Source organism: Hippocampus zosterae, chromosome 1, assembly GCF_025434085.1.
Source record: "Hippocampus zosterae strain Florida chromosome 1, ASM2543408v3, whole genome shotgun sequence".
In the NCBI taxonomy this organism is placed as follows: domain Eukaryota; kingdom Metazoa; phylum Chordata; class Actinopteri; order Syngnathiformes; family Syngnathidae; genus Hippocampus; species Hippocampus zosterae.
In genome coordinates this window covers 10,438,063-10,462,064 of record NC_067451.1, presented here as the reverse complement: position 1 = coordinate 10,462,064, position 24,002 = coordinate 10,438,063, and the positions used below count along the sequence as shown (strand labels likewise).

The 24,002-nt window shown below is 41.1% G+C and overlaps 1 protein-coding gene across 4 annotated transcripts in view; it reads right to left on the bottom strand.

The window, feature by feature from the left end:
• Window positions 1-7,106: 7,106 nt before the first annotated feature.
• The window catches only part of fgf13a (fibroblast growth factor 13a), a 96,963-nt gene continuing 80,067 nt past the window's right edge, over window positions 7,107-24,002 (bottom strand). For all 4 annotated transcript variants that reach the window (XM_052073060.1, XM_052072895.1, XM_052073141.1 and 1 more), the window contains 3 exons: window positions 22,830-22,933; window positions 12,336-12,534; window positions 7,107-9,039 (listed from right to left, as the gene is read on the bottom strand). In XM_052073060.1, the coding sequence (XP_051929020.1) occupies window positions 8,903-9,039; window positions 12,336-12,534; window positions 22,830-22,933 (440 nt within the window). In that variant the 3' untranslated portion in view covers window positions 7,107-8,902. The remainder of the gene's footprint in view (window positions 9,040-12,335; window positions 12,535-22,829; window positions 22,934-24,002) is intronic.

Below are 24,002 nucleotides of genomic sequence, written 5' to 3'. Positions count from 1 at the left end.
CAGCATTTTTTGGCCACGACATTCATCAAGGAGGAGATTCTGTGCTTGGTGGTTGCGCCTTCTCTGCAGCATGGGTATACCAGCACTGTTTTTGACTGGAGGAATGTCGGCGCCATTTGACTGTCGTTGCTGGACAGTCCCGGGGCGCTTGTGTCTTGCGCCTGTAATGGGCAGCATTTTTCACAGCCCCGCTTTGTTCAGCGAAGAGATCGGTGCTGTTGAACGGTCTGCGGCTGGATGGATGGAGGTCTTGAGGAGCCGACGATGAGAAGAAGGGAGCGTTGGCGCGGAGTGCCGATGCGGATTTGGAGCTGGGAGTCGCAGCTTGGAGTTTGAAGCGGATTATGTGGGACAGGAGAAGTGAACTAATCTCTTCGTCAATGGACTCTACAGCTTCGTGTTTGCTTTCAAAACTGTGCTTGTAGCAGACGTGTGCACATTTTTCAGCATGATGTCTCTGATCCACTGGTGAAAGGACACTTTGATCCTCTCCTCTTTCATCTATAACTGCTTCAGACAACAAAGTGTATGCAGAAAAGTGGTGAAGATTGCACGACTGTCTCTGTCCTATGTGTTGTCTTGTGTTATTTTTGTTATTTTGACTTCAAAATGGCGCCGCGAGAGTGGCTGCCTTTCCAGCAGCTCCTATTTTTTTGTTGTTCTACTTCTTCCTTTCATAACTTTGCTGCTGTGAATCTGGAATTTCTCCTTTGCGAGACTAATAAAGGTTTTCTTAATCTTTTCTTAACATCAGCTCCAATACATTTTGTTATATTTTCTTCCTTTCATAACTTTGCTGCAGTAAATTGGCAATTTCTCCTCTATTCTTACAAAAAATGAGAATAATAGTAAAGGTTCAGACCACAGTGGTTAGCACGTTGGTTTCATTGTTCTGAGTTCTAGGTCGGAATCTCGAGTCTGGCCCTCCTGCGTATACCGCATAGACACTATCGTTCAAAAGTTTGGTGTCACTGAGAAGTCTTTATTTTTTTAATATTTTTTTTTTTGAAAGGCACGTTTTTTTCCTTCTGAATAAATTAATATTAAACTAATCAGAAATACAATCTTTGTTGTATTGTGATGTGGTCAAGAAAAGTGTGTTTTTCCTTTCAAACTTGTGATTCCCAAACGTTTCTATATTCCATTGCAGATGGGAGAGGCACCTACAATATTGGCGGGAGGCATTTATTTGTTTCATTTGGGTGATGCACCCAATTTGTGGCCTATTCGAGGGACGAGCACTATTACAGGAAATTAAGGTCTCGCTTAATATCCGTGGGGTAAAAATAAGAATGATTGTCAGATTTCGTCTGGGATAACATCGTTCCTTCATCGATTCCCATCCTTGCCTTTCTCCCACTAATAACAATCGGGTTGCCGACTGCGACCGTCAGAGGTCTCAGTTGAAGGCAATCCATTAAAATCATTTAAATGCTCTCGTTTAAACACAGATTTCATTTCTTAGAGGCTCGAAGGTATAGAATAGGGTCTTTTTTTGACAGTAATTTCACGCATTGACTTCTTGACTGACAGGTGGAAAATTACTTTTTGTAAAACAAATCTCCAGTGACAATTGAGGAAAAAAAAATTAAACCTATGACCTTAATATCTTTGGTTAAGTTCTCATTAAGCTTAACCTATTTTACAAAGTGCACCTAGGTCAAGAAGTCATAAGTTCAACATCGTAATCAATAATAAGTGACGGTGAGTTTGGTTTAGTGGATTACAGTGTGCGCAGGGAGTAATTCTGACAGGGCGTCAAATAGCAGCATCACTGCTACTTGTATTTCATTGAATATTTGTTTTTCAATTAATTGAAATACACACGGAGGCCCGCTGATCGAGTGGCTAGCGCGTCGACCTCACACTGCAGAGGTACCGGGTTCGATTCCAGCTCCGGCCTTCCTATGTGGAGTTTACATGTTCTCCCCGTGCCTGCGTGGGTTTTCTCCGGGTATTCCGGTTTCCTCCTACATTCCAAAAACATGCATGGCAGGCTGATTGAACACTCAAAATTGTCCCTAGGTGTGAGTGTTGTGGGCGCGAATGGTTGTTCGTTTCTGTGTGCCCTACGATTGGCTGACAACCGGTTTAGGGTGTCACCCGCTTCGTGCCCGAAGACAGCTGGCATAGGCTCCAGCATGACTCGTGACCCTTGTAAGGAGAACGCGGACAAGTAAATTATTGGATGGATGGATGGATTAAATTCACATTGGATTTGAAATAAAACAAGCTATGTTTGATTGAAGGTTGCAACCAATTATAGCACATGATGTGGTATTCTTTGTATCAGGAGCTGTTCCTTCTCATTCTCTCATCTTCAAGCTCTATGTGACAAATGTTAACCTTTGTTTTGAATAAAATCACACTTTATGCATGCGCTAAAAGCAAAATAAAGTGACATCAGATGCAGTCATTTTGTGCATGTTACCCATGTTAAGTATTCCTTAAGCTGAGGACACGAAACACCAGCGATTGCCTTTCGCAACTGGCTCGCATATTTCCTCACTCTGAGAATGCTGGCGCCATATCTGGGTGTGAAAGTATTTTTGCTAAAGGTGATCCTGCAGATGGTGACGAGCCGCTGATGTCTTAAACGTTAAAAAAAAAAGAAGAAAAAAACTCTGTTGGACTTAACTATTCATCCACCCATGATCCGAGCTGTGTGTGTGTGTGTGTGTGTGTGTGTGTGTGTGTGTGTGTGTGTGTGTGTGTGTGTGTGTGAGAGTGTGAGTGTGACCCTTTATTTCTGTAACTGATTTTTATTTGCTCAAAGGTGGGGACTCAACAGTGTCCGGATGAAAGTGTCAGACGAGAGTTTGGGGAGAAAGATGCGGCAGAGATGCGGAGTGGGCGCTTGTTCACATCGCCGTGTTTGAAGCAGGCAGACTCTGTAATGAATTGTACTGTCGCCGCCTAATGAATGGAGTCGGGAGATGGGCAAAAGGAAATGAAGGGAGTCGGGAGATGTCAAACGACATGAACGATGAAGTAGCTCATATATGGGCCTATATTACAGCAGCCTATTAGTTCTCCTGTCTCTGCTGGCGATGGGCGTAATGAGGCAGTCTCCAAAGACCAAATTGATGCCTCCGCTGTCTGCAACCCTTCTGAGGAGGGGGCGGGGCTACGATGAGGATGTGCAAGGGCCCTATGTTTTGACTCATTTATTATTCCCTCAAACACGATGGCACCGCCATCTGTTTAGGTGTCAGCAAAAAAAAAAAAAAACTTTAATTCTTCTGCAAAACTGGATTTTTCATTTTTATTGAAAACTAGATTTTCCTTGGTTGAATAATCTTAAACTTTCTTTTTTAAACACCCTGGAAAGTGAACTCACAGTTTTGCTTAGAAATATATTCGGAATGTTAGATCATTTCTGAAGCATGTGCAAACTTGACGATACAGAATTCATTGTTTTTACAATGTTAGTTTCCTCGATTATTAGGCGTGGCTAAAACAAGCATGACTTTCCGTGCCTTTGTTTGCAACAACCGCAATTACACTGTGCAGTGACCTATCTCCGTATGCCTAAATGCAACTTCGCTCCTTTAAAGCGTCTCGTTGATTACCTCGAGTGTGTGCGCATTACAAGGAGAAAGACAGAAAAGTAAGATGGGATTTTATTGATTTATTTATTTTTAGGTCTGACTAGAAAGCGAACATGTGGACTGGGGCGTCAGGCTGGAATAGCTGTGTTAGAGCGCCTCGTTGTCATGGCATTGAAAAGCCCTGTGAAGATCCGGTGAGATGTAACTGCATTCCAGCCACCGGAGCCTTTAAGCAAATATGTTTTGACATCTCAAACATGTAGTTAAGTGCAGGCGTCAGAATGATATTAAGGATCCATTTTTTCCTGGTCGTAGTTGTGGTAGTTGATTGACAGTGTGTCCTAACGACTATACCTCCAGCCACAAAGTCTATGACCACACTACAAAGCTTTTCAATGTCCTATTAAATATTAATATCAAGGTAACAGAGAGATGCAATGTCTTTTGGCCTGCTTTTTTTCGAAGATGGCAAAAAGCTTTCAATGTTTGCCGTTCATTCTCTCTGCACTTCTCACCCACCCTTCCTTTTTGCATCCATTTTGGCAGCCTTTACCCTCATCATGGCTGACATTTCAAGTGGCCGTCCACCCGAGGAGACTGATCATGAACAAAACCCCCAATTAGTGAAAGTGCTCCTCACAGTGGCAAGACGGAGCGAACTGACCTTATTCACGCAACCTGACCTCTCTTTTTTTTTTCCATTTCCCACTTCGTCTTTGCGACGGCAAGTCATCTAATTGCCACCTTGAAATTGTACAGCCCGTCTTTTGAAACACTTTTTTTAAGGAGCGCTCAAATGTAATTCTCCTAATTATTACTAGCAGGATGAACAACGCTGTTGCTTGGAGACAGATTTGCAATGCATTGGAAAAGGTTTAGCTCGTTGACTTTTTAGCAGCCCGCAATGCAAGATCAGGCTTTCATTTGACATTGAGGAAAAAAACGACAAGAATATATATTTTTTTTCCATGGTGACATGGTTGCCATCATGCAAAGCCTGAGCAAGCGACAATGTGTGTGGTGACGCTGGAGTCTTACTGCTTTGAACGCGATTCAACGTTCAGTTTATTTTACGCCTTTCTTCCCACGTGCCCTTGTTTAGACTGCAATAGACGCCAGAACAAGCAAAAAACGTTCATCCTTTAATGCTTGCTCTTGTGTGACATCGCGCAAAATGTCAATGATCCAAGTTCTGTGCTACAACAAAAAGATGAGCAAGGCATATGAAATGAAAAATTCAAAAGAATAGGAGTCTAGAAGGCTAAAAAAAATTGGTACAGGAATAGACTCACAGACAAGAACAAAAAAACATAAAAAACGAGAAATGACCCGACTGAGACCGAAAAGAAGCAGGGAACTACAGTGGTACCTCTACTTACGAACGTTTCTTCATATGAAATTTTCAAGTTACGTAATGCTTCAACAGGAAAATCGTGCCTCTTGTTATGACAGAAATTTCAAGATATGAAAGGTAAAAATATACTCTGGTCTGCTCCTCGTAGCTCCGAGTTTCCTGAACGCAACAGAACTTATAGCTGCTCTGCCATTGGCTATTTCTGAGTATCAATCTGTCATCCCATTGGCTAAGAGGAACCTCTACCTTATGTGTCCATGTGTGTGTAGATCGATAAATAGATTGATGTCTCTGCGCGGCGTCCTCGTCATTGGCTCCCTCAGGCAATGAAGCGTTCCGAATCAAAAAGTGTTCACCAGTCAGGCGATCACTGACTATGCTGATGTTTGCCTTGGATATTTTCGAAGGATTGTTAAAAGTTGACAAAAGCAAATTTCTTTGGATAAGTTCTTTCAAAAACGCCAGGCAAAAACCACTTCTGAGAAAGAACATACACCAATGAGGATGCAGTTAAGTTAAATGACCATTTAAATATTTTACGCTGTAATTTTTTACATTTTGCAAAACTCTCATTTATTCTGCAATAATCAAATTTTAACATGTATTTGTTACATATTTTGATGCATTTTTATGCTTTAGAAAACCTTTACCGTATTTTCACGACTATTCGACGCATCGTACTAATGGCCGCAGTCTCATTAATGGGTGACATTTCTGTATTTTACACATACACAGGACGCACCGTACGAATGGCCGCAGTTTTACAGTGGTAAAACATACGCCAGCTTAAACATACGGCATGCATGCGCGCACTCTAACACGTTAGCTTGAAGCATACGGTAGCATGCCAAGACATACAGATAAGATAAAAACACGTTTTTAAAAAGGCAACGAAAGCAGAACTGAGTTCGGGTGTATTTTATTTAGCCATCGTACAATGTTCTCACGTTTTTCGATCAATCATCACCCAGAAATCCATCAAAGTCCTCATCCTCTGTATCAGAAGCAGAGGACTGCACATCTCAGTTGTCATTGAATGCATCACATGCTAGTGTGAGTTGCTACGCATTGCCGAGCGGAAAGAAGGAGTAGCAACAGCAAAGGCAACATTTCTCTCGTGTGAAGCTTTCCCACATTTGAAAGTAAAGAACAGAGCAAAACATGGTGGCAGCGCGTGTGTGTGTAGAAAGAATTGAACAATTGTGCAAGTACCGTAATCCATCAAAAACGCCGCGTTCCCTCTCGTTGTTACGTAATGTGGCGTAACTCGCCAAGCGCTGCCTCTCACTCTTTGTAAAGTTGTGTTTGCCACCGATCATCCATTGTTCCCATGCCGTTTGCAACTTTACTTTGAACGCCCGGTTGATGCCAATGTCCAGCGGTTGGAGTTCTTTAGTCAAGCCTCCGGGAATAACGGCAAGCTCAGAGTTCATTTGCTTGACTTGGTTTTTCACCGCTGCTGTGAGATGGGCACGCATGCCAAAAGCATAACCGGTGGCTTTAAGTTTGAACTGGGCTTCGTAGGCGTGTCTCTTTGTCGAATTTATTTTCAGGGGTTCTTAGAAACCAAAACCGGAGTTCTTTTGCAACAATGCACATTGCCACACTCTATACAAGTGTTGGTACTGGCTTGAGGCGTCCACTTACAGGCCCACCCTTCACCATTGGCGGACTAGCTTGCCTGTCCTCTCTCTCTCTCCCTCTCCATATATGTATATATACACGCCCACCCTTCCCTGATTGGCCGACTTCTTTCCCGCATGCCTGGCCACAGTCACTTCCGCCTTTTCTCTATATAAACAGCGTGTTGGCTGTCAGTCAGATTTTGGAACTCAGCGCATATAAAGGACGCTCCGCACCATAAGGCGTCCTGTCCATTTTGGAGAAAATTTAAGACTTTTAATGGCGCCTTATAGTCGTGAAAATACGGTATGTCTGAATGTTGAGGGGGGTTGGAACGGATTAGGGCATTTACATGGAAAACGTGTCTCTACTTACAATTTTTCTAGTTAAGAAATTTCTTACAGAACCAATGAATTCCATAAGTAGAGGTACACTGTACATACAACAGGACGAGTTTCAAATTGAAGCACCCTGTGAAGTAACACGCTCACAGTTGAAAAGGTACAGTGGGTGCATTGTAACAGGTGACAGTCAGTGAAGGGGACCCAAGAAGAACCCGTGACACATTTTAAAAAGGATATCTTCATATAAACTTTTTATTCAGTGCATTTTTGTGTATACAACAAATAAGAAACAACTGGAAGTCATCAGGCAGTCTGGAGATCTGCCTGCATAATGTTGTTTTACGTTTTTATCCTGGTAGCGTGGACCATTGGATCCAACATGGGTTTAATTACATACAGCCTACATCATGCAGCTCTAGACCAGAAGTCCCCTGCGTTCTCCCATGCAACAGATTCACCTCGTACAAACCACCTCAAGGGAACCGAGAACAGGAAGTCCCGCAATAAGCAAGTACCGGCAAAAAAAAAAAAAAAAGTAATACGTAGCTTCACCGGACTCAAAAAGGTCCTTTTTTTTTCTTTTACATGCCCTGTGCAAGAGAGGGAAGAAGTCAATATATGAAGCCCGCCACCCATTTTCTTTTCGTATACTCTTACAAATATGACATCCCTATAAAATGTTAAGCCATCTAAAAGTCCACAGTATTCTTTTTTGTTTGTTTGTTTGTTTTAAATATAGAAAATATCATCACCACAACAAGTTACTCAAACATATAACGAGCATCCCGGGGAAGCCATATTTCAGCCATAAGAAGTTGACCAAAAAGGATGACGGGAGGAGGTTTGAGTTATGCACGAGCACGGAGGAAACAATCCACGAGAACCAGAGACAGACTTTGTGACAGAACAAGACGGGGGGGAAAGGCGCGGGGACACAACGAAATATCGTTTCATACCTTGGCTGACGAGCGGAACCTCTCGAAAAACATTGACCACTCCAGTGTGACTGACATCATCATTTTCCTTTGCCATGTTTGCACTAGTCCCAAAAAAAATGTACACTGGGGAAGAAAAAAAAAAATCCAGCTTTGCCTTCATGTTGGCTTCGTCAGCTTAAAGGGACACTCTTTCATTCAGTCTTTGGTTTGCTGGAGTCCTTTCAACGGTGCGACCAAACTACTGAACAATGGCGAGGGCGGGACAACAAGAGGGTACAAACAAACGAGAAAAAAAAATCGGTGAAAAGAAATGAAACGTTCTTGGCTAATTGTGGAATTAGCAAGAAAAAAGGGCAGCTGTGGCGTCTTGGAAATAGAAGGGAAAGTTAAAAGCCTCCACGCTCGGATCTCGCATGTCAGGTCAGCCGAGCGTAGGTTTGGGTTTCCCCCCCCCCCCCCCCCACCCCCCATGCTAGAGAGCTCAGTCTCTGAGCATGTGCACAAGGACGCAAGGAGAGCTACTGTCTGGCCGAGGCCTCGAGTAACCGGCAGAACCGGGTCGGGCCAGGCCAGGGAGTTTATAGGCTTTGTATTCACAGAAGCATGGATATGAGAGAGATCAGGGCTCGGACTGTACGCCGGCAGCCCCGAAATTTCCCCTGAATGACCGTTCGCTGCCTGTCCCCTGTCTGACGGACGCACAAGTGCTTGTAGCCAACATGAGCTCAGAGATGTTATGGTGCGCACGGGAAAATGACACAAAAATAGATGAGCTAAGTGGTGAGTAAATCGATAATAAATTAGCCCCAAAGTGACAAGATTTGTGTTCAGAATGGTGAATGTGCCATGACGTCTTTCTATTAATGCTGTTGTTAAAAGTGTTGGAAACCATGATAAATGCCGCTAAGTGTGTGTGTGTGTGTGTGTGTGTGTGTGTGTGTGTGTTGTTTTTAATTATAGTTATTGATGTTTTCTAGGTGTTAATGCGTGGTATGTTGCAGCAAGTGCCGAACCGCTGATACAAGGAGAGGGTCTGCTTGGATTCACGCTCTGCTGGAGGTAAGGTTTCAAGGTGGAGTCCGGCGGGCGGCGCTACGTCGACTCGTTCTGACTCACAGCTTTGCCGCCGTTCAGCATCGCCGAGGCACTCCGACTCTTGGTGGGTGTGCCGCTACCGGAGCGGGAGAATTCAGTCAGGTCATGGAGGGACGGCTCTCGGTACATGGCCACTGTGCGAAAAAGGGGGAACATAGTCAATTAGGAAACATTTCAAGAGGTCGCTGCCGTGAATGTGATGGTACATAAATGAAGTAATACAAAAGGGTTTTTGTTGATTTTTTCAATTTTATTTCATCAGGTGGTCACGCGAAATGAAAGCGTCTGGATTCAGATACATTCTTAAACTAAAACCTAACTCTGATCAAAAAATTGCATCCAACCCCCTAAGGCTACCTTCTAACTCCAACCTAAACTAAAACTCTAAACCTGAACCCGAACTAACATGCTAACCGAAAGTGAAATCTGAAGCGATAAACCCTTACCCAATACAAAAGCCTGACCTTAAACTAAAACCTAACTCTGAACAAAAACCTGAATCCAGCCCCCATAAGGCTAGACTCTAACTCTAATCTAAACCGAATATCTAAACATTAACCCGAACCAACATGCTAACCATCAATCAAAAGCCTAAATTAAAACGCCAATGCTAACTCCAATCTAAATCCGAACCCCGAGCCTCAAACTAAACCTTTGGTCACTCCATCAAGCACTAAACTTAACACTAACCCTAAACTAAAACCTTCTCAAACTATAATCCCAAAATCAATAATCCTAACCTAACCCCCAACGCGTTGGCCGGTAACCTACAAAGAAATGTGGCTACTGCGAGACAGTTAGAGAATGCTCTAACAGATGCTTTTTTTGGAAGCGCTTTTTTAAAAAATATCTCAATTCTCATGAAAACAAGTTCCAGTGATTCATAGATTGAATCATAACGTCTGTGCAGGAACCAAAGAACGATGAGCTCAGAAATGGTCCTGCGCGAGCGGCCTGGCTGCAAAGTGCTGAATCAAGATGTCACAACAGATCAAGTTGGTGCTGCACTTAAAAACAAATCCTATATTCACAGACCACCATTATAAATTCAGCACTTGCCTCTGCTGTGTGTGCAGCATTTTGCCCAATTTGCATCTCAGCGGCCAGTTGGAGACCAAAATCGCTGTAATCTGAAGTCCGCAGTGTTTGGTTTCAGGATGTTGTCAACGGAATGCTATTTGATGTTCAGCCCAAAGGGAGGCCACGGCGGAAAAAAAGCAGACTTGCTCCTTCACACACTTCACTTAGCCCAGCATTTTCGGGCGAGAACATCACTCGACGTATGCATTTCACCCGGAGACTATTGACGATGGGTACACGTCTCGTGAGCGATACGGCGCCGGAACGGTGGCCGCTCAGCTCACTACGCAAGCAGCGATTTATTTCACAAGCGTTAAGAATTTGTCAAGAATATCCGTTTTGTTATTGACCAACCAGCTTCAATTTTCAGTAAGTCATTGATAGGGCAAAATATTAGGAAGAGATCTGAATCATCTATAACTGCTTCTCACAACAAAGAGGATGCAAAAAAAGTGGTTAAGATTGTATTGTATGACTGTCTGTGTCTTATGTGTTGTATTATTTTGTTATGTTTTGTACTTGTTATTAGGACTTCAAGATGGCTGTCTTTACAGCAGCTCCTATAGTTTGTTTTTCTATTTTCTTCCTTTCATAAATTTGCTGCTGTAAATTGAGAATTTCTCCATTGTGAGACGATTAAAGGTTTTCTGATCTTTATACGTTGCTCTGAACCACTTTAACCCTTTGAAGGCCAGCAGTTACTCCAGTGGACAGTTTTTCATGTTAGCCCCTTTATCAGCTCTTCACAAATTCTCCTGTTTCTCTCTTTGCGAAAAACTAATGTTAAGTACCATATCAGGAATTCTATTTTTATTCTACAAAGTACAACCAGCGATAAATATTAGCTTGTAATGATGAACACAGATGACAGTAGATTTTGCATTTTCTGCAAATGACTCTACCCGCTTCTGTGACTTCATGTCACCTCAGTGTGTTCTTTTCTTCACGTCGGCCTCTCTCAGCATAAAAAGTAACGAAATCATTCCGTGGCCATTGGTCCTTAAGTGTATTTGAGACCCCGTAGATGGCTGGTTAAATGAAAGCGAAAGGCTATTACAGCCGTCCCGAGGGGAACGCACACAGATTCCTAATGAGGGGCCGGCCAAGAAGAGACTGACCAAAGCGCACAGACGTGGAAGGAGCACCACAAAATAATTGAACCTAAAACATCCATAAGAGAGGGTAAAAGGCTTGCGTATGTCAAAACAAGAGCTAGTGTTTGATTTATGATCCCTGGTAAAAATAAATAATTGAAAAAAATAAATAATATATAATAAATATATATATTAAATAATAAATAAAACTTTGCTCTTTAGACAAAAGGAGGTCATTCAATCGGGATGTAGATGTTTATATGATGGATGAATCAGGCCCTTATTGGATAAGCAGCCCATTACGCACTGAAACCTTATACTGTAGTTCAAAGCCTTTATTAGTAGTGGGATCTTTTCATACGTTATCCTGCTATTTGATGACTTGAGATTGTGGATGAAGATGGCATTTATGTGGCTCACTATATCATTTTATGGTGAAACAGCATTTTCAGTGAAAGCATCATATTGCGGAATGCGTTGTTGCAGTACTTACATAAAGGAGCAGTTATCTTTATTTTCTTGTACAAATGTCCCTTTGCGAATATGATGCAGTTCAGTGAACCTACACATTTTCTTGGTTAGGCATTTGTCGATTATTTTTGGAACCTATCGTCTGTTATTTGCTGAAAAACTCCCCCTTTCACTGGCTTTTGCAAGTATTGTTTTCCAGCCACTCCAATGTAGCAACTGGGTGGCAAGGAACTATGTTAAGATAAGTTGAGGGGGTTGTTCGAGACAAAAGTAGCACGTTGCTGACATCTTGTGGCATCATCGTGTCAAAGAACAATGGTGAGGAAACTTCAGGGGATTCAATTGGACCAAAAAAAAATAGTGCTTTGCTAGCATTCTGTGGCATCTTGTTGCCAAGGAACTATGTCGAAGTGAGCGGTCGAAGTTCATTTGGATAAATGTAGTGCTTTGTCACCATCTTGTGGCATCTAATTGAAGGGAAATGACATTGAAGTGAGTTGAGGCGCTCCAGCAATTCTTTGCTACCCTTTGCGCATCTTGTGCCAATGAACTAAGTTGAAGTGAGTTGGGGAACTTCATTGAAAAAAAATGCACGTCGGAAACCCTTTGGACATTTATCTATATTTAATTTTTGATTGTTTTTCGTTGGCACAACTACATGTGTAATCAACGTGAATCTCCAAAATGGCCGGTTGTAAAAATTCTGTTTTCAACCAAATTTATGAGGGAAACTTGAACTGTTGTCATGACATTACACAAGATATCTGACAGGCAGATTTTGTTACCTTTCAGAGGTTTTGGAAGGAAGTGGGCCGCCGGCTTGTTCTTCTTGACGTGGTTGCCCTTCATAATCTCTCCCTCCTTGTTCAGACCAAGGTACCAGCCCCTGCCTGACTGCTGCTGGCGGTATATCATGGAGGAGTACGTCACGTAGTAGTTCTCGAACACCGACTCCTTGAATTTGCATTCTGGCGTGAAGTGTTCCTAGAGTGAGGGTGGGGGTGGGGGGGGGGGAGAAGGGGGGAAGTGGCACAATTTAACAAGCCTGTATAAGCACAAACAGCCGAAAAGCAATCAATTGAGAGTGCATTGAATTGTGCTACATCATATAATACACGCAAACATTTGCATTAAAGCTACTGCCTCTCGAGAATCTATATTCATTGCCTTTACAGCGGCGAATAATGCGGCGCGTTACAGCGTAGATAAAACAAATGACGGATACAGATGAGCATTAATAAAACATACAGTGCAGATAATGACCACATTCTTATTTGGCTCTCAGCTGTTAATTATGCATAGCTATTTCGTTATGATTCAGGCTCACTGAATTTTCTATTTTGCAGGATCGTTTATCTTCATATGAAATTTCTGCATCTTTTGTTTAAAACCAAACATTAATATCAATATGCAATTTTTAACATTTACGGGTTATGTTACTATTTTTTACATAGAGTATTTTAACACCTCCTGGATTGAAAAGTGACTAAGGACTAACAAAAACAAAACAAAACAAAAAAAACTTTTGCCTTTAAGGTTTCACTCTTCATTGTGACGAATGCGCACAACAGAGCAGCACATGAGCTTTGCTAAACTGCAGTCACTGTTTGCAGAGTATGATTCGGTGCAAAAGAAGTGGAGAGTGTCGCAAATGACACTTTTCGGTCTTGAAAATGTGTGGAACTGCAATAACGGTCAAAATGGTGAACTACATTAAATGCTGATTCATGTTCTTATCAATGACAGTAAAAGCACTGAGACTATTTAAGTTGTTGGATGATTAGCATTTGAAGCACTTACATCCAGGCTCAGGAAATACAATTTTCTTAAAACGATGATAAACAACGTTGAAAATATTTGGTGGCCATTACTCGCGGGAAAGGTGCAACATATGATTATATATATATATATTTTTTAAACTTAGCTAATAAATAACTTCAGTGATCATATCATTCAAAAGCAGGAGCAAGTGGCTTGAATTGCATAATCACTTTTTGTCAAAATTGTACAAAAGCACAGTAACATCAACATATAAAATAAGAACGCGCTAGACCTAAGTTTTTTTGGCCAAGAAGCCATGTGTCAACTTGAGGATCAATAAAATACCCTGAAAGAGCCAAGTTCGGGGAAAAGGTGGTCTCATTTGTGAGTCAAGTGACCCAAACGAAGCAACTCTTAGATTCATTTGTCACAAGAAGTGTGAGACACACTGAAAAACAAGATGTGGTGAATTGACTCAATTGGGTTGCATGAAATAAAATCAAACATCTGCTTTAAAAAAAAAAACAATTTATATCCAGATGATTCTATTATGTTAAAAATAACTGAGTCAATTCGACACTTTTTTTTTTTTTGCAGTGTGGAGAAATTTAATTTTTCCGGTTTTACTAAAGGCCTTGCAAAGCACAAAACAAACAATAAAAATCTCTTACTTGTATAATCTGGTTTTAGCGTGCCCTCACGGGAGGAGAGACACTTTTTGAGCAGAATGGCTCCCGCCAAAATCCAGCTCTAGAGAACCTTGCGGCAACAAAACGTAACTTTTTTTTTTGACCTGATTTATTCACCGAGTTCGCGTTGCCAAGCTTCAGCACTGGCGGTATTATACTCACGATAACGTATTGTTTCATAATTTACACGCACGGGTGGTATAGTTGTCGCTCAATAGAAGGGGTATAAACAGCACTGCTATTATCATGTGCCCTCGGTTCTCTTTACATAGTCTAGTGGGTTTGGACTGGTATGCTCTGTTGAGAAGAGCAAAGTAAAAAAAAAAAGATCAAGTCCTCTAATGAGCAGCTTGGGGAGGAAAATAGCTTTCAGTAACTAGCAACTTGCCTTAAATGAAGCCTACTTTCATCCTTTCACATCCTTTTTTTAGATGTCGCCAAGGGTTGTATTTACTGCACGCTCAAATAAAAAGATACTCCAAGACTTTGACTCAAAGGTTGAGTCAAATATATTTGGATTTTGAGGTTCAAAGATGAACGTGCGACTCCTTGGCTTTGTGTGCCTTTACTGGAACATTCCACTCCAAAGCAGGACTCGCTCAAGAAGAACATGAGAAGAAGAGTGACCATTGTACACGTCGCATGTTATCCACTTACAACTCTCCTTGATTGATTTTACAGAAATTTCTAAAAGCAGTGCTTCAGGTGTTACGCGACCCTTGTGAGTATAAGCGAATTTGAAAATGGATGGATGGATGGACAAAATGTTTCAATCGTCAAAAAAATAAAAGAAAAAAAAGTGACAATCATGTCAACTTGATTATTTATTATTTTGCTTTGCAGTATTGGTAATCATCAGTAACTACCTGTGATTGCAACCTTTGCTTTCCAAAATTGTTTGGACTGATTTGACTGATGCTATAATTCCAGTCAAAACTCGCCCGCGTCCCTTCTCATCTCATCTTCATTCAAAATTTGGTTCCGTTGCCGCTCTTGGAGATGTTCGGCAGCATCCATCTCAGTCACGCACGAGCAGAGGTTGGAAGCGCAGCAAAAGGCTGCTCGGCTCTCGAGTGCCGCGCTACCTCGAGTAATTAGCTCGTGTGCATTTGGCTGCTTCTCTTCACCATTGCACAAAAGAAAAAAAAAGGTGCCAATTGAGAAACAGATCCATATCCTGGCCCGATAGGCGCCAAGACGGGCTGCTGGTGAGTTCCGTCCTTTTGGACTGGCTCTAGGGGCGACACATTTGCTCCTGCTGACACAAGAAGGGGCCAAAATGGCGGGGACCACCATTTCTATTCCGAGATGCACCGTAATAGGCAGAAACATGTAAATTATTTTGAACATATGCCAGCAGTGTCGCCTTCCGCCGTCTTTTGTTTGCTGAATCAGTCTGTCTGTGGAGGGGGCAAAAAAAAAATCTCACATACACGAGTGCCAGATGAGGCGAGGGCATATTAAGGAGGACAGGACAGTATACCCATCGTAATATCAGCCAAGTGCTTTCCCTCCCTCTCAAGTTTGTTTGCTTTGTTGAGATGGACTTTTAATGAGTCCATTACACCAACGAGATGCTTGAATAAAAAGTCTCGCAGGGCCGCAGCCAAATGATGAAATGCTGCTGCGCTTATATCAATGCCAGGCGAAGCACTTGATTTATCATGGAGATGAGTTGCATGGAAAACATTTATAGCGCCGTCACAGTGGCATCTTAAGATAATAACTTGTTCTGGGACCATGCTTGTGTCTCAAAATTTTCCCAATTGAAGCAAACAGAATGCCATGAAGTCAATTCCAACACCCTTGGATTTTTTTTTTTTTTAAGTTTGATAATGACAAAAATGGAAGTCGATAAAATTGTACGTATTTAAAAAAACAGTACTGACTTAATTTAAAAGATTGGAAAAAAAGACATAATTTGTTGCTTCATCTGAATGGACATTGTCCTGCTCCTTCTGTGGTAAAGATCTTGGCCATCTGGGGGCAAGATAAAAAGGCATATGGCACAGGTGTCAAAGTCAAGACCCGGGGGCCAGATCTAACTCGCCACATCATTTTATGTGGCCCGCGAAAGAAAATCATGCGTGTCCACTTGCATGAACCTTGCAAAAATCTGTACTGAAATGTGAAATTGTTATGTGTAATAAATGACGTTGAGATTTTGCAATAATTTAGTTACCCTGTTTACGACAAACAACAAACCAATAGCTGTTTTTAAGACGCGTCACAAGGAAGCAGTGACAGCTCCGATGAAGGCTGAAGTGACAGCGGAAACTGTCAGCCAGGCAAGAGTTGAAGAGAAACTTCACCAAAAAAGAAAACTTTAAACCTAATTTAACAAACAAATAGTTGACTTGAGTGATTTCAAAACTAGCCATCCATCAATTGATTCTGTACAAGTTATGCAAAGAGATGATTTATTCGGTTTCACTGTCGTAACAGCACGCCGAGGGAAAAACGTAACTCCAAAGTGGCCCGCAACAAAAATTTGTTTTTGTCACCCTGGCATATGGATATATGTACTGCACATGGAGATGGTCTTTGGATCCTTAGTAAACGACAGCTGTTCTTTGCAAAGGATAAAGAATATATGCCTGTGAAAATTGAAATATTTCCTGCTTGCAGTGTGGTGTTCAAATATCCGTTGCCTTTCTTATTAGTTTTCTCATTAGTATAAACGGTTTCCTTACCACAAATTACAATCCCCAAAACACTTCAATATCATTTCAAATGGCTATTACTGCACAACTATAGAACAAAGGGCTTAGTGAACATTTAATTAAGAAAAAAATGCAACTTGTGTACATACACATGCACTGAAGCAAAAAGTGTCCCGAAGCTCGCTTTCCATCTTTTCTGTCCTACTTGCTGTCCTCTCATTGGTGGCTACTGCCGCTATTTTTCCCCCTCTGCACTAGCTTGTTGTCATCAACACCCAGCAGCATTTCTCCAACACTCGAATCTTTTTGGTCACTGCAGGCGCATCAACGTAGCCTTGCAGTATGAGTCATTGTAAGTCAATTACAATGTCGCTTCCTGTTTCTTTCGCATTGCCGGCGCAGCTCTAACACACAATTAGCATTTAGCAGGAAACCGTTAAGAGGATTCTGTGGTCCTGTCAAGAAAACACTATCAATTATAATCCACTCTAAGGCCGCGTTATGTTCCCTTCTGGGGAATAATCACTGGTCAGTAATGTTTTTCCTGATCCAATCAGCAGCAGTAGAAATACTTTCATAATGGATTTGATCTCCTCGGAGGAGATATCGGCTCCTCAGATGATCTTTCACAACACGAATCTAAATCGATGCCGAGCGACGCCCCGTGTGCATTGGGCTGCCACATCATCCAGGAGAAAATGACACCAAAATGCACCACGAGAATCAGCGGCGTGTGCAATTCTCGACAAACAATGAAAGATAAACCTTGCTATGTGTGTTTTTCCAATTCAAGGTCTCAGATGTGGTGGATGGAAGTGGAACTTCAGTGAAATTGAAGAACCCCCCACCCCCCCAACCTCACATACACAATCCACATTCAAGCCAACACATGCATAAATGACACAGCTCACTGGAGTGGAACGTGACAGCGATGGTTATTTACCAAAGGTATTGAGCTCGTACGGTTGAAGAGGCCTGGATGTTAGCAAAGTACATATTTAAAAGGACGGGAAAAACAAGGCCAGGCTACTCAAGCGCAACGATGCACTCTTTTGTTTTGGAATGAAGTCGGGAGGCTGTATTGACGTCGCTCTAAATACACACGGTATGTAGCACAAAGGGCGGGAGGGGGTCCATGCCTACAAAAACTTTTCGGTCTAAAACCATTCCAAATAAACATTTAAAAAGAACGCTTAGGTATAAAATGACATGCAAAGTTGAATACAAGTTGTCACCGTGGGACTATTACTGCTGTTGATGAAGCTGTTTTGCCCATTGTTGTCTTGCTGTCTGCTGCTCAACCCCTCCGTTCTGTTTTTGCTCTCTATTTGCCCTCTCTCTCTCTCAAAAAAAGGTTCTTTTTGAGTTAATTAAATGAAGAAACGGCTGGAGTGAACATTTGTTTACAATTGTTTCTTATCATTCGATAAATGTTTTCTTTTGTTTTGTTTTCTGTCGAGAAAAAGTTGGGACGTGTCGTTTTGTTCATGAGCTGACATTTTGTATTCAAACAACTAAAATCATCAGAGGTGAATGTGGTTATTTTTAACAGTTCCATTGATGTTTAGCCTGTGCATTAAAGTATTTTCTCGCATGTGTGTAATTATGTCATTGGCTTAAAAGTACATCACTTTCCAACTGTAGGTGAGGAAAAATAAATAAATAAATAAAATAACGGCCAGGGCAGCACAGTTGGTGACTGCTAAGCACACTGCTATCAAACTCAAGGTCCGGAGGCCAGATCTGGTCACCTTCCATGATGCTTGCTAAAATCTGGACCAAAATTTCAAACCCTCCTATGAAATAAGTAAGAGAAGTATTGTAAGCATTTTCTTGGTTTCAAATCCCTCATGACAGTAACTTAACCCTTTTGTGCACCCTGTAACCTGACAAACATAAGCTGTCCACTCAAGTAACTGCTGTCCATGAAAGGGTTCAACTATAGTTGAGTAAATCGTTATTCTTTTTTGGTTTCAGTCAGAACAGCCCTCAAAGGGAAACAGTAACTACAATGTGGCCCGCGACATAAATGAGTTTGACACAGCTGATTTAGCGCGCCCACCTCATAGTACAAATTTTAAATGAACATTTTTTAAATTTTACCTTGCGATGCAAACAAATGTTTTGGACGGATTTAACTGGATTCGATTTCAAAGTGGGTCTGGTCAAACAGTGATCATGCATCACAGTCATGCTGAACCACATAACCACATCAATCTCTCTTATCTAGAGGGACTTCACTCTTTATTTTGCGGTCCAGACGAGACGGAAGCGTCGGTGAGTCAGCGTAATTGGAATATGACAAGAGCTTAATAACACCACGTGAAATAGGTGGGTGCTAAGCACCACTTAGCTCGTAATCAAACAAAAATACGAAAAGATCTCAAACTTATTAAGCCTGATCAGTTTGCATTTTTACACTGAGAGCCAAAGGTAGAGAATGCAGTAGTAAAGTGAAATCCATATTAATTGCTGCTTCTTCACCCACACATTGATGCTGATGGATGCATACATTTCCACTGGTGTGTTCTACCTCTCCCGCACATGCGCTCTTCTAACTGCGCTTGCTGTTTTTACTTCACGTATGCTCCTACATCATATGTGCCAAAAACATACATGTTGCATGTAAGCTACACATGGACGCTAAAAGGTTTATCCATTTTAAATGGCCCAAAAATAAAATTGCGCTGCCGTGAATGATTCATTTTTATCGGGTTTTTACTGGTTTTATTTGTTTTACAATTACATATGCCCTGTCTTGTTTCTATAATGCACTACTGTATGCAGATGTGATCTGCCCCAGATCCAAAATATTAGCTTACTTTAGCTCAACCGTCAAGATGCATTCTGTATTTCACGAGTCAAGATGACCGATTTGCATTTTTTGACAAAATTGAACCAGAGGCAATTCTAAGAGGACTTAGCACAGAATCCTGCGGAACTCCAGAAGTGTTCATGGCTCACGGCCGAAAGATATTCTAACAATGCCTTAGTCACAAAGTCTGCCCTATATTTAATTTTGTTGCATGTCAATAAATTACAGTGCCGTGAAAAAGTATTTTTAAAAGTAAGGTTTCAGTTCATGTTATATTAAAATCGCTTTAATGAACTGAAACCTGTGTATGTGATAAATATGCGCAGAAGAAAGGAGGCAAATAGTATTTCACAGCGCTGTAGAGTATGGAAAAAATCAGTTTGTATTATTTTTTAACGAGGGAAGTCACAGTCTATTAATGTAATATACAAAAACAAATCATGATAATTAATTCGAACGGAAAGAATTAAATAGTTTGCACTATGACTAATAAAGTGCAGCTCCTACTGGTGTGTGCAATATAATAGACACGCCGACAAACAACGAAGAGCTTCACAACTACTGTAAGCTACTCAGTAAACTCGGTACTGGGCAGATGCACCACTTGTGTTCAAATAGCCGTTGCTAAAAGCGTTGCAACCTCGCCACTCTGAAAATATTCATGAGCCTATCTATGGCGTTTTGCATTGTTTGTCAGCATTACGTTATGCAGACTTTCCAAAGACCAAAATATGTTGTTTTTAAATCCACAATTCTCTTTGCTTTATGTTACGTGTGACACTAAACTTCAATTGGGAATGGCACGAAACGGCTTGGAGCCACCATACGACACTCGCGGATAGATAGATAAATAAATCGGATAACCTACGGCTCATATCTTTGGATGCCACTGCATTTAAGTCATTTGTAAAACTAGTTCGTAGTACAAAGTTGAACAAATGAAACTAAATCCAAGCAGAAAAAAAAACTAACAACAATCTTATTTATCACTGCTCGCATTTTTGTCTCATTTATCTTACATTATGTTGCATACGTTGTTTTATCGACACATTCAGCAAATATTATTGAATCTTCCTCACTGGGAGCCATGGACTCCTGGAGTGCTGAGATATAAATACAGTATGTCACTGTGGAGTACGGGAGGGGGGTTCAGATTGTGTAGTCTGTAGCAATTAGCGTGATATTTTCCCCACTGGTGTGTTAATCTGTCAAACAATTGCTCACAATTGTAAAGTCTTGAATAAATGTGCCGTAGTGTCATTAGCTCACAGACACTTTTGCACTACCTTGGATTTAATTGCTTTACTTCTAAAACATTTACTGTAACTTTTAAATGCAAGTGACTCGAATCGAATGACTGCCAGAGGCCAAATTGCATTTAAGAGTGAGAAGGTAAAGGATGTGTGGGGAACGGGTGTGGGGGCCCTGAAGGCAACAATTTCCTGGAAATAGAAGAGAAACGAAACAAGGTAAATGTGCTTGTTTGTTTCAGGAAACGACTGACGCTGCCAAGTGAGACCTTTAGTCGTGCAGAACAATCTTTACTAATTTGACTACGAGGATTGTCTGTCAAGTGCATGTTTGTGTTGTGTCTTGTCCACATGCCCCCCCCCCCCCAAACCCTCCTGGGTATGCAGCCAGCCTGCCTGACTCCTCAGTGGCCCGCAATGGATTTTTTTTTTCATAAGGTCTCATGTTTCATTAAAAATAAGGGCTGCTGTGGTACCAAGTTGACAGCAAACTATTCACGTCGTTCCATTTTCGATCATTGCACCTATTCAATTTTTTATTTTAAAAAATGGCAACCAAAAAGCTCAGGTGTTAAATTCAAGGCTCGGGCTTCAGATCTGTCCTGCCACATGATTTTATGCGGCCCATGAAAACAAATCTGGATGTTTCTTTCGAAAATTCCCAAATTGCAAATTGTCCGTTTTAATCATGTCGCGGTATGATGAGCATCATTTGTTACCGATGACAGCCGTCCACATAGTCTGTGCTCATGTGGACCCCTCAAATAGTCAAAAAGCCTTTAATAAAAAATACATTTTAAAAAAAGGAAATGACTGGGTGCATCAATGTAAAACTCATTCATGAAGGTCTCAGAGCCATGAGATAGGAAATAAATAACAAGACAAGCTAAATACACAGCAAGGTTTGGATTTCATTCCAGTTGGTTTTTGTTTCATTGTGACTTTAGATTTTAAGTTGGTTAGTTTAAATGAATTTTGTGAGAAACTTTGTTCGTTTATATGTTCTGGAAAAAGCCTCACTTGAGTTAACTACAATTTTCAAACAATTGGAGCTTTCCTGAAACCTCATGTGTGATCTTAATTGACGAAAAAAAAAACAAGGAACGTTTTTGTGATAATTATAGTTATTCATAGTTTATTTCAGAAACAAAAGACGCAGTTTCAAGTTAGTTTTTGTTTAAAAAAAATAAATGAATAAATACAAATTGCTTTTATGGTATATTGTCAAGTGAACATGCTTTGCCAATTTTAATTTCGGTAGTTTTCATTAACAATAATAATCTTGCAAAGCAGCATTAAAAAATAGAAATGAATTTGCACACAACCATACCTTCCTGGCTGACCAAATCCTTCTTCACTGATGAATCACAGCGATTAATTTTGAACCAAACAGGCTAACAAGCTTATGTGTATCAAACAAATAAATAAAATCCAGACTTTCAATCTTGAGGTGACATAATGAGCATGGCGACTGAGGCAAGAGGCACCGAGACAACATTGAGACTCACCAACAGTATCAATGCAAAAATTCAAACATGACCATATTTGGATATTAAAGGTTTCCACCTCACAGGGACAAAATATGGAAGTAATCATGTCTCAATTTAAAAATGAAATGACAGTGTAAAATCTGGGCGAACGTGTTACACGTGCTGAAACTGAAAATACGGGGAGAAGCTCTGAGTCGTCCCTTGCTGTTTTTTTTGTTTTTGTTTTTTGTTTTTAATCCAGTTCAAAAAGTGTTCCATAATCAAAGTCAACGCAATAAAAAATATTTTTGGAATATTCCACTTTGGCCTCTTAAACATTGTTCACGACAACACGCAGCAGCAGTTGCTACGTTGTTCGAGGGACAAACGCCAACACAGCGTGAGCACAGAACGTCTGATCTCATTAGCATGGCTGTGCTTATAACGGCAAACGACATTTAACAGCCCGACGCGCAATAAAGTCCATCTGTCAGTCCTGCGTGACGATGTACAGTATGTTAATTTGTAAAACTGTCCGAAGGAGAGTATAGTTGACGCCAAGCAGCAGATGTCCTCGAACGCAACCTGTTTTCAGTCCCAACAACAAATGGTGCATTTGGACGGACACTCACCGAAGTGTACAGGTAGCCCTCACTGTTCATAGCCAGGTAGAGTTTGGTCTGCACCCCCTGGATGGCCACCACTCGCAGGCCGACGGGGATAAGGTTGAACATCGCTGGAGAGAAACACACGAAAAGCAAATAGAGCACATGTGATGGACTTCGATTGAAGTTTCCAGTTCAGGTTGCATTCATTCATCCTTAAAAAACGAATGCAAAAAAAAAATGCATTTTATATATTCTTCAGAGCCCCCCCCCCCCCCCCCCCCACACACACACACACAAAATATCAAGCCATCTTACTTTTTAAAATACAGTGGTACCTCTACCTTTGAAATTAATTGGTTCTGGAAGAAATTTTTTTACCAGAAAATTTTGTAAGTAGAGACACGTTTTCCATGTAAATGACCTAATCTGTTCCAAGCTCCACCAAAATTCAGACATAAATGTTTTCAAAAGCATCAAAATGCATCAAAATATGCTGCAAACACGTGTTAAAAATTAGATTATTGCACAATAAATGAGAGTTGTGCATGATGTAAGAAACAAAGAATAAAAATGATGGTCATTTAATTTTTGTCTTTGTTGTTTTTTTTTTATCCTCTTCAGTTCATGTTCTCTCTCAGAAGTGATTTTTGCCTGCCGTTTTGTCACAAACTGATCATAGGACGTTTGCTTTTGTCGGCTCTGAACAATCCTTCGAAAATGTCGAAGGCAAACATCAGCATAAAGAGCGATCGCACGACTGTTCAATACTTTTTCTGGGTGATTCACATTTACGTAAAACTTAACACCTCATGGTCCGAGGGGCAAACAACAATTGCGGTGCATAGACACACAGATCTTATCTTATCTTACACACAGACGCATACGGTAGAGGTCCCTCTTAGCCAATGGGATGCCAGGATGATGCTCGGTAGTAGCCAATGGTGGAGCAGCTATAAGTATGTTGCGTTCAGGAAAATCTGAGCTGCGAGTATAAGGTCATACTGTATTATTACCTTTCGTATCTTGAATTTATTTCATAACAATAGGCAATATTTTCTTGTTGAGGCGTTTCGTAACTTTCGTATGCAGAGACGTCCATTAATAGAGGTACCACTGTATGCCCTTGTACCAAATGGTTGAGTGTCATAATCAGAAAAATAAAGGAGCATAATGGCAAAAACGGGAAGAAAAAAAAAG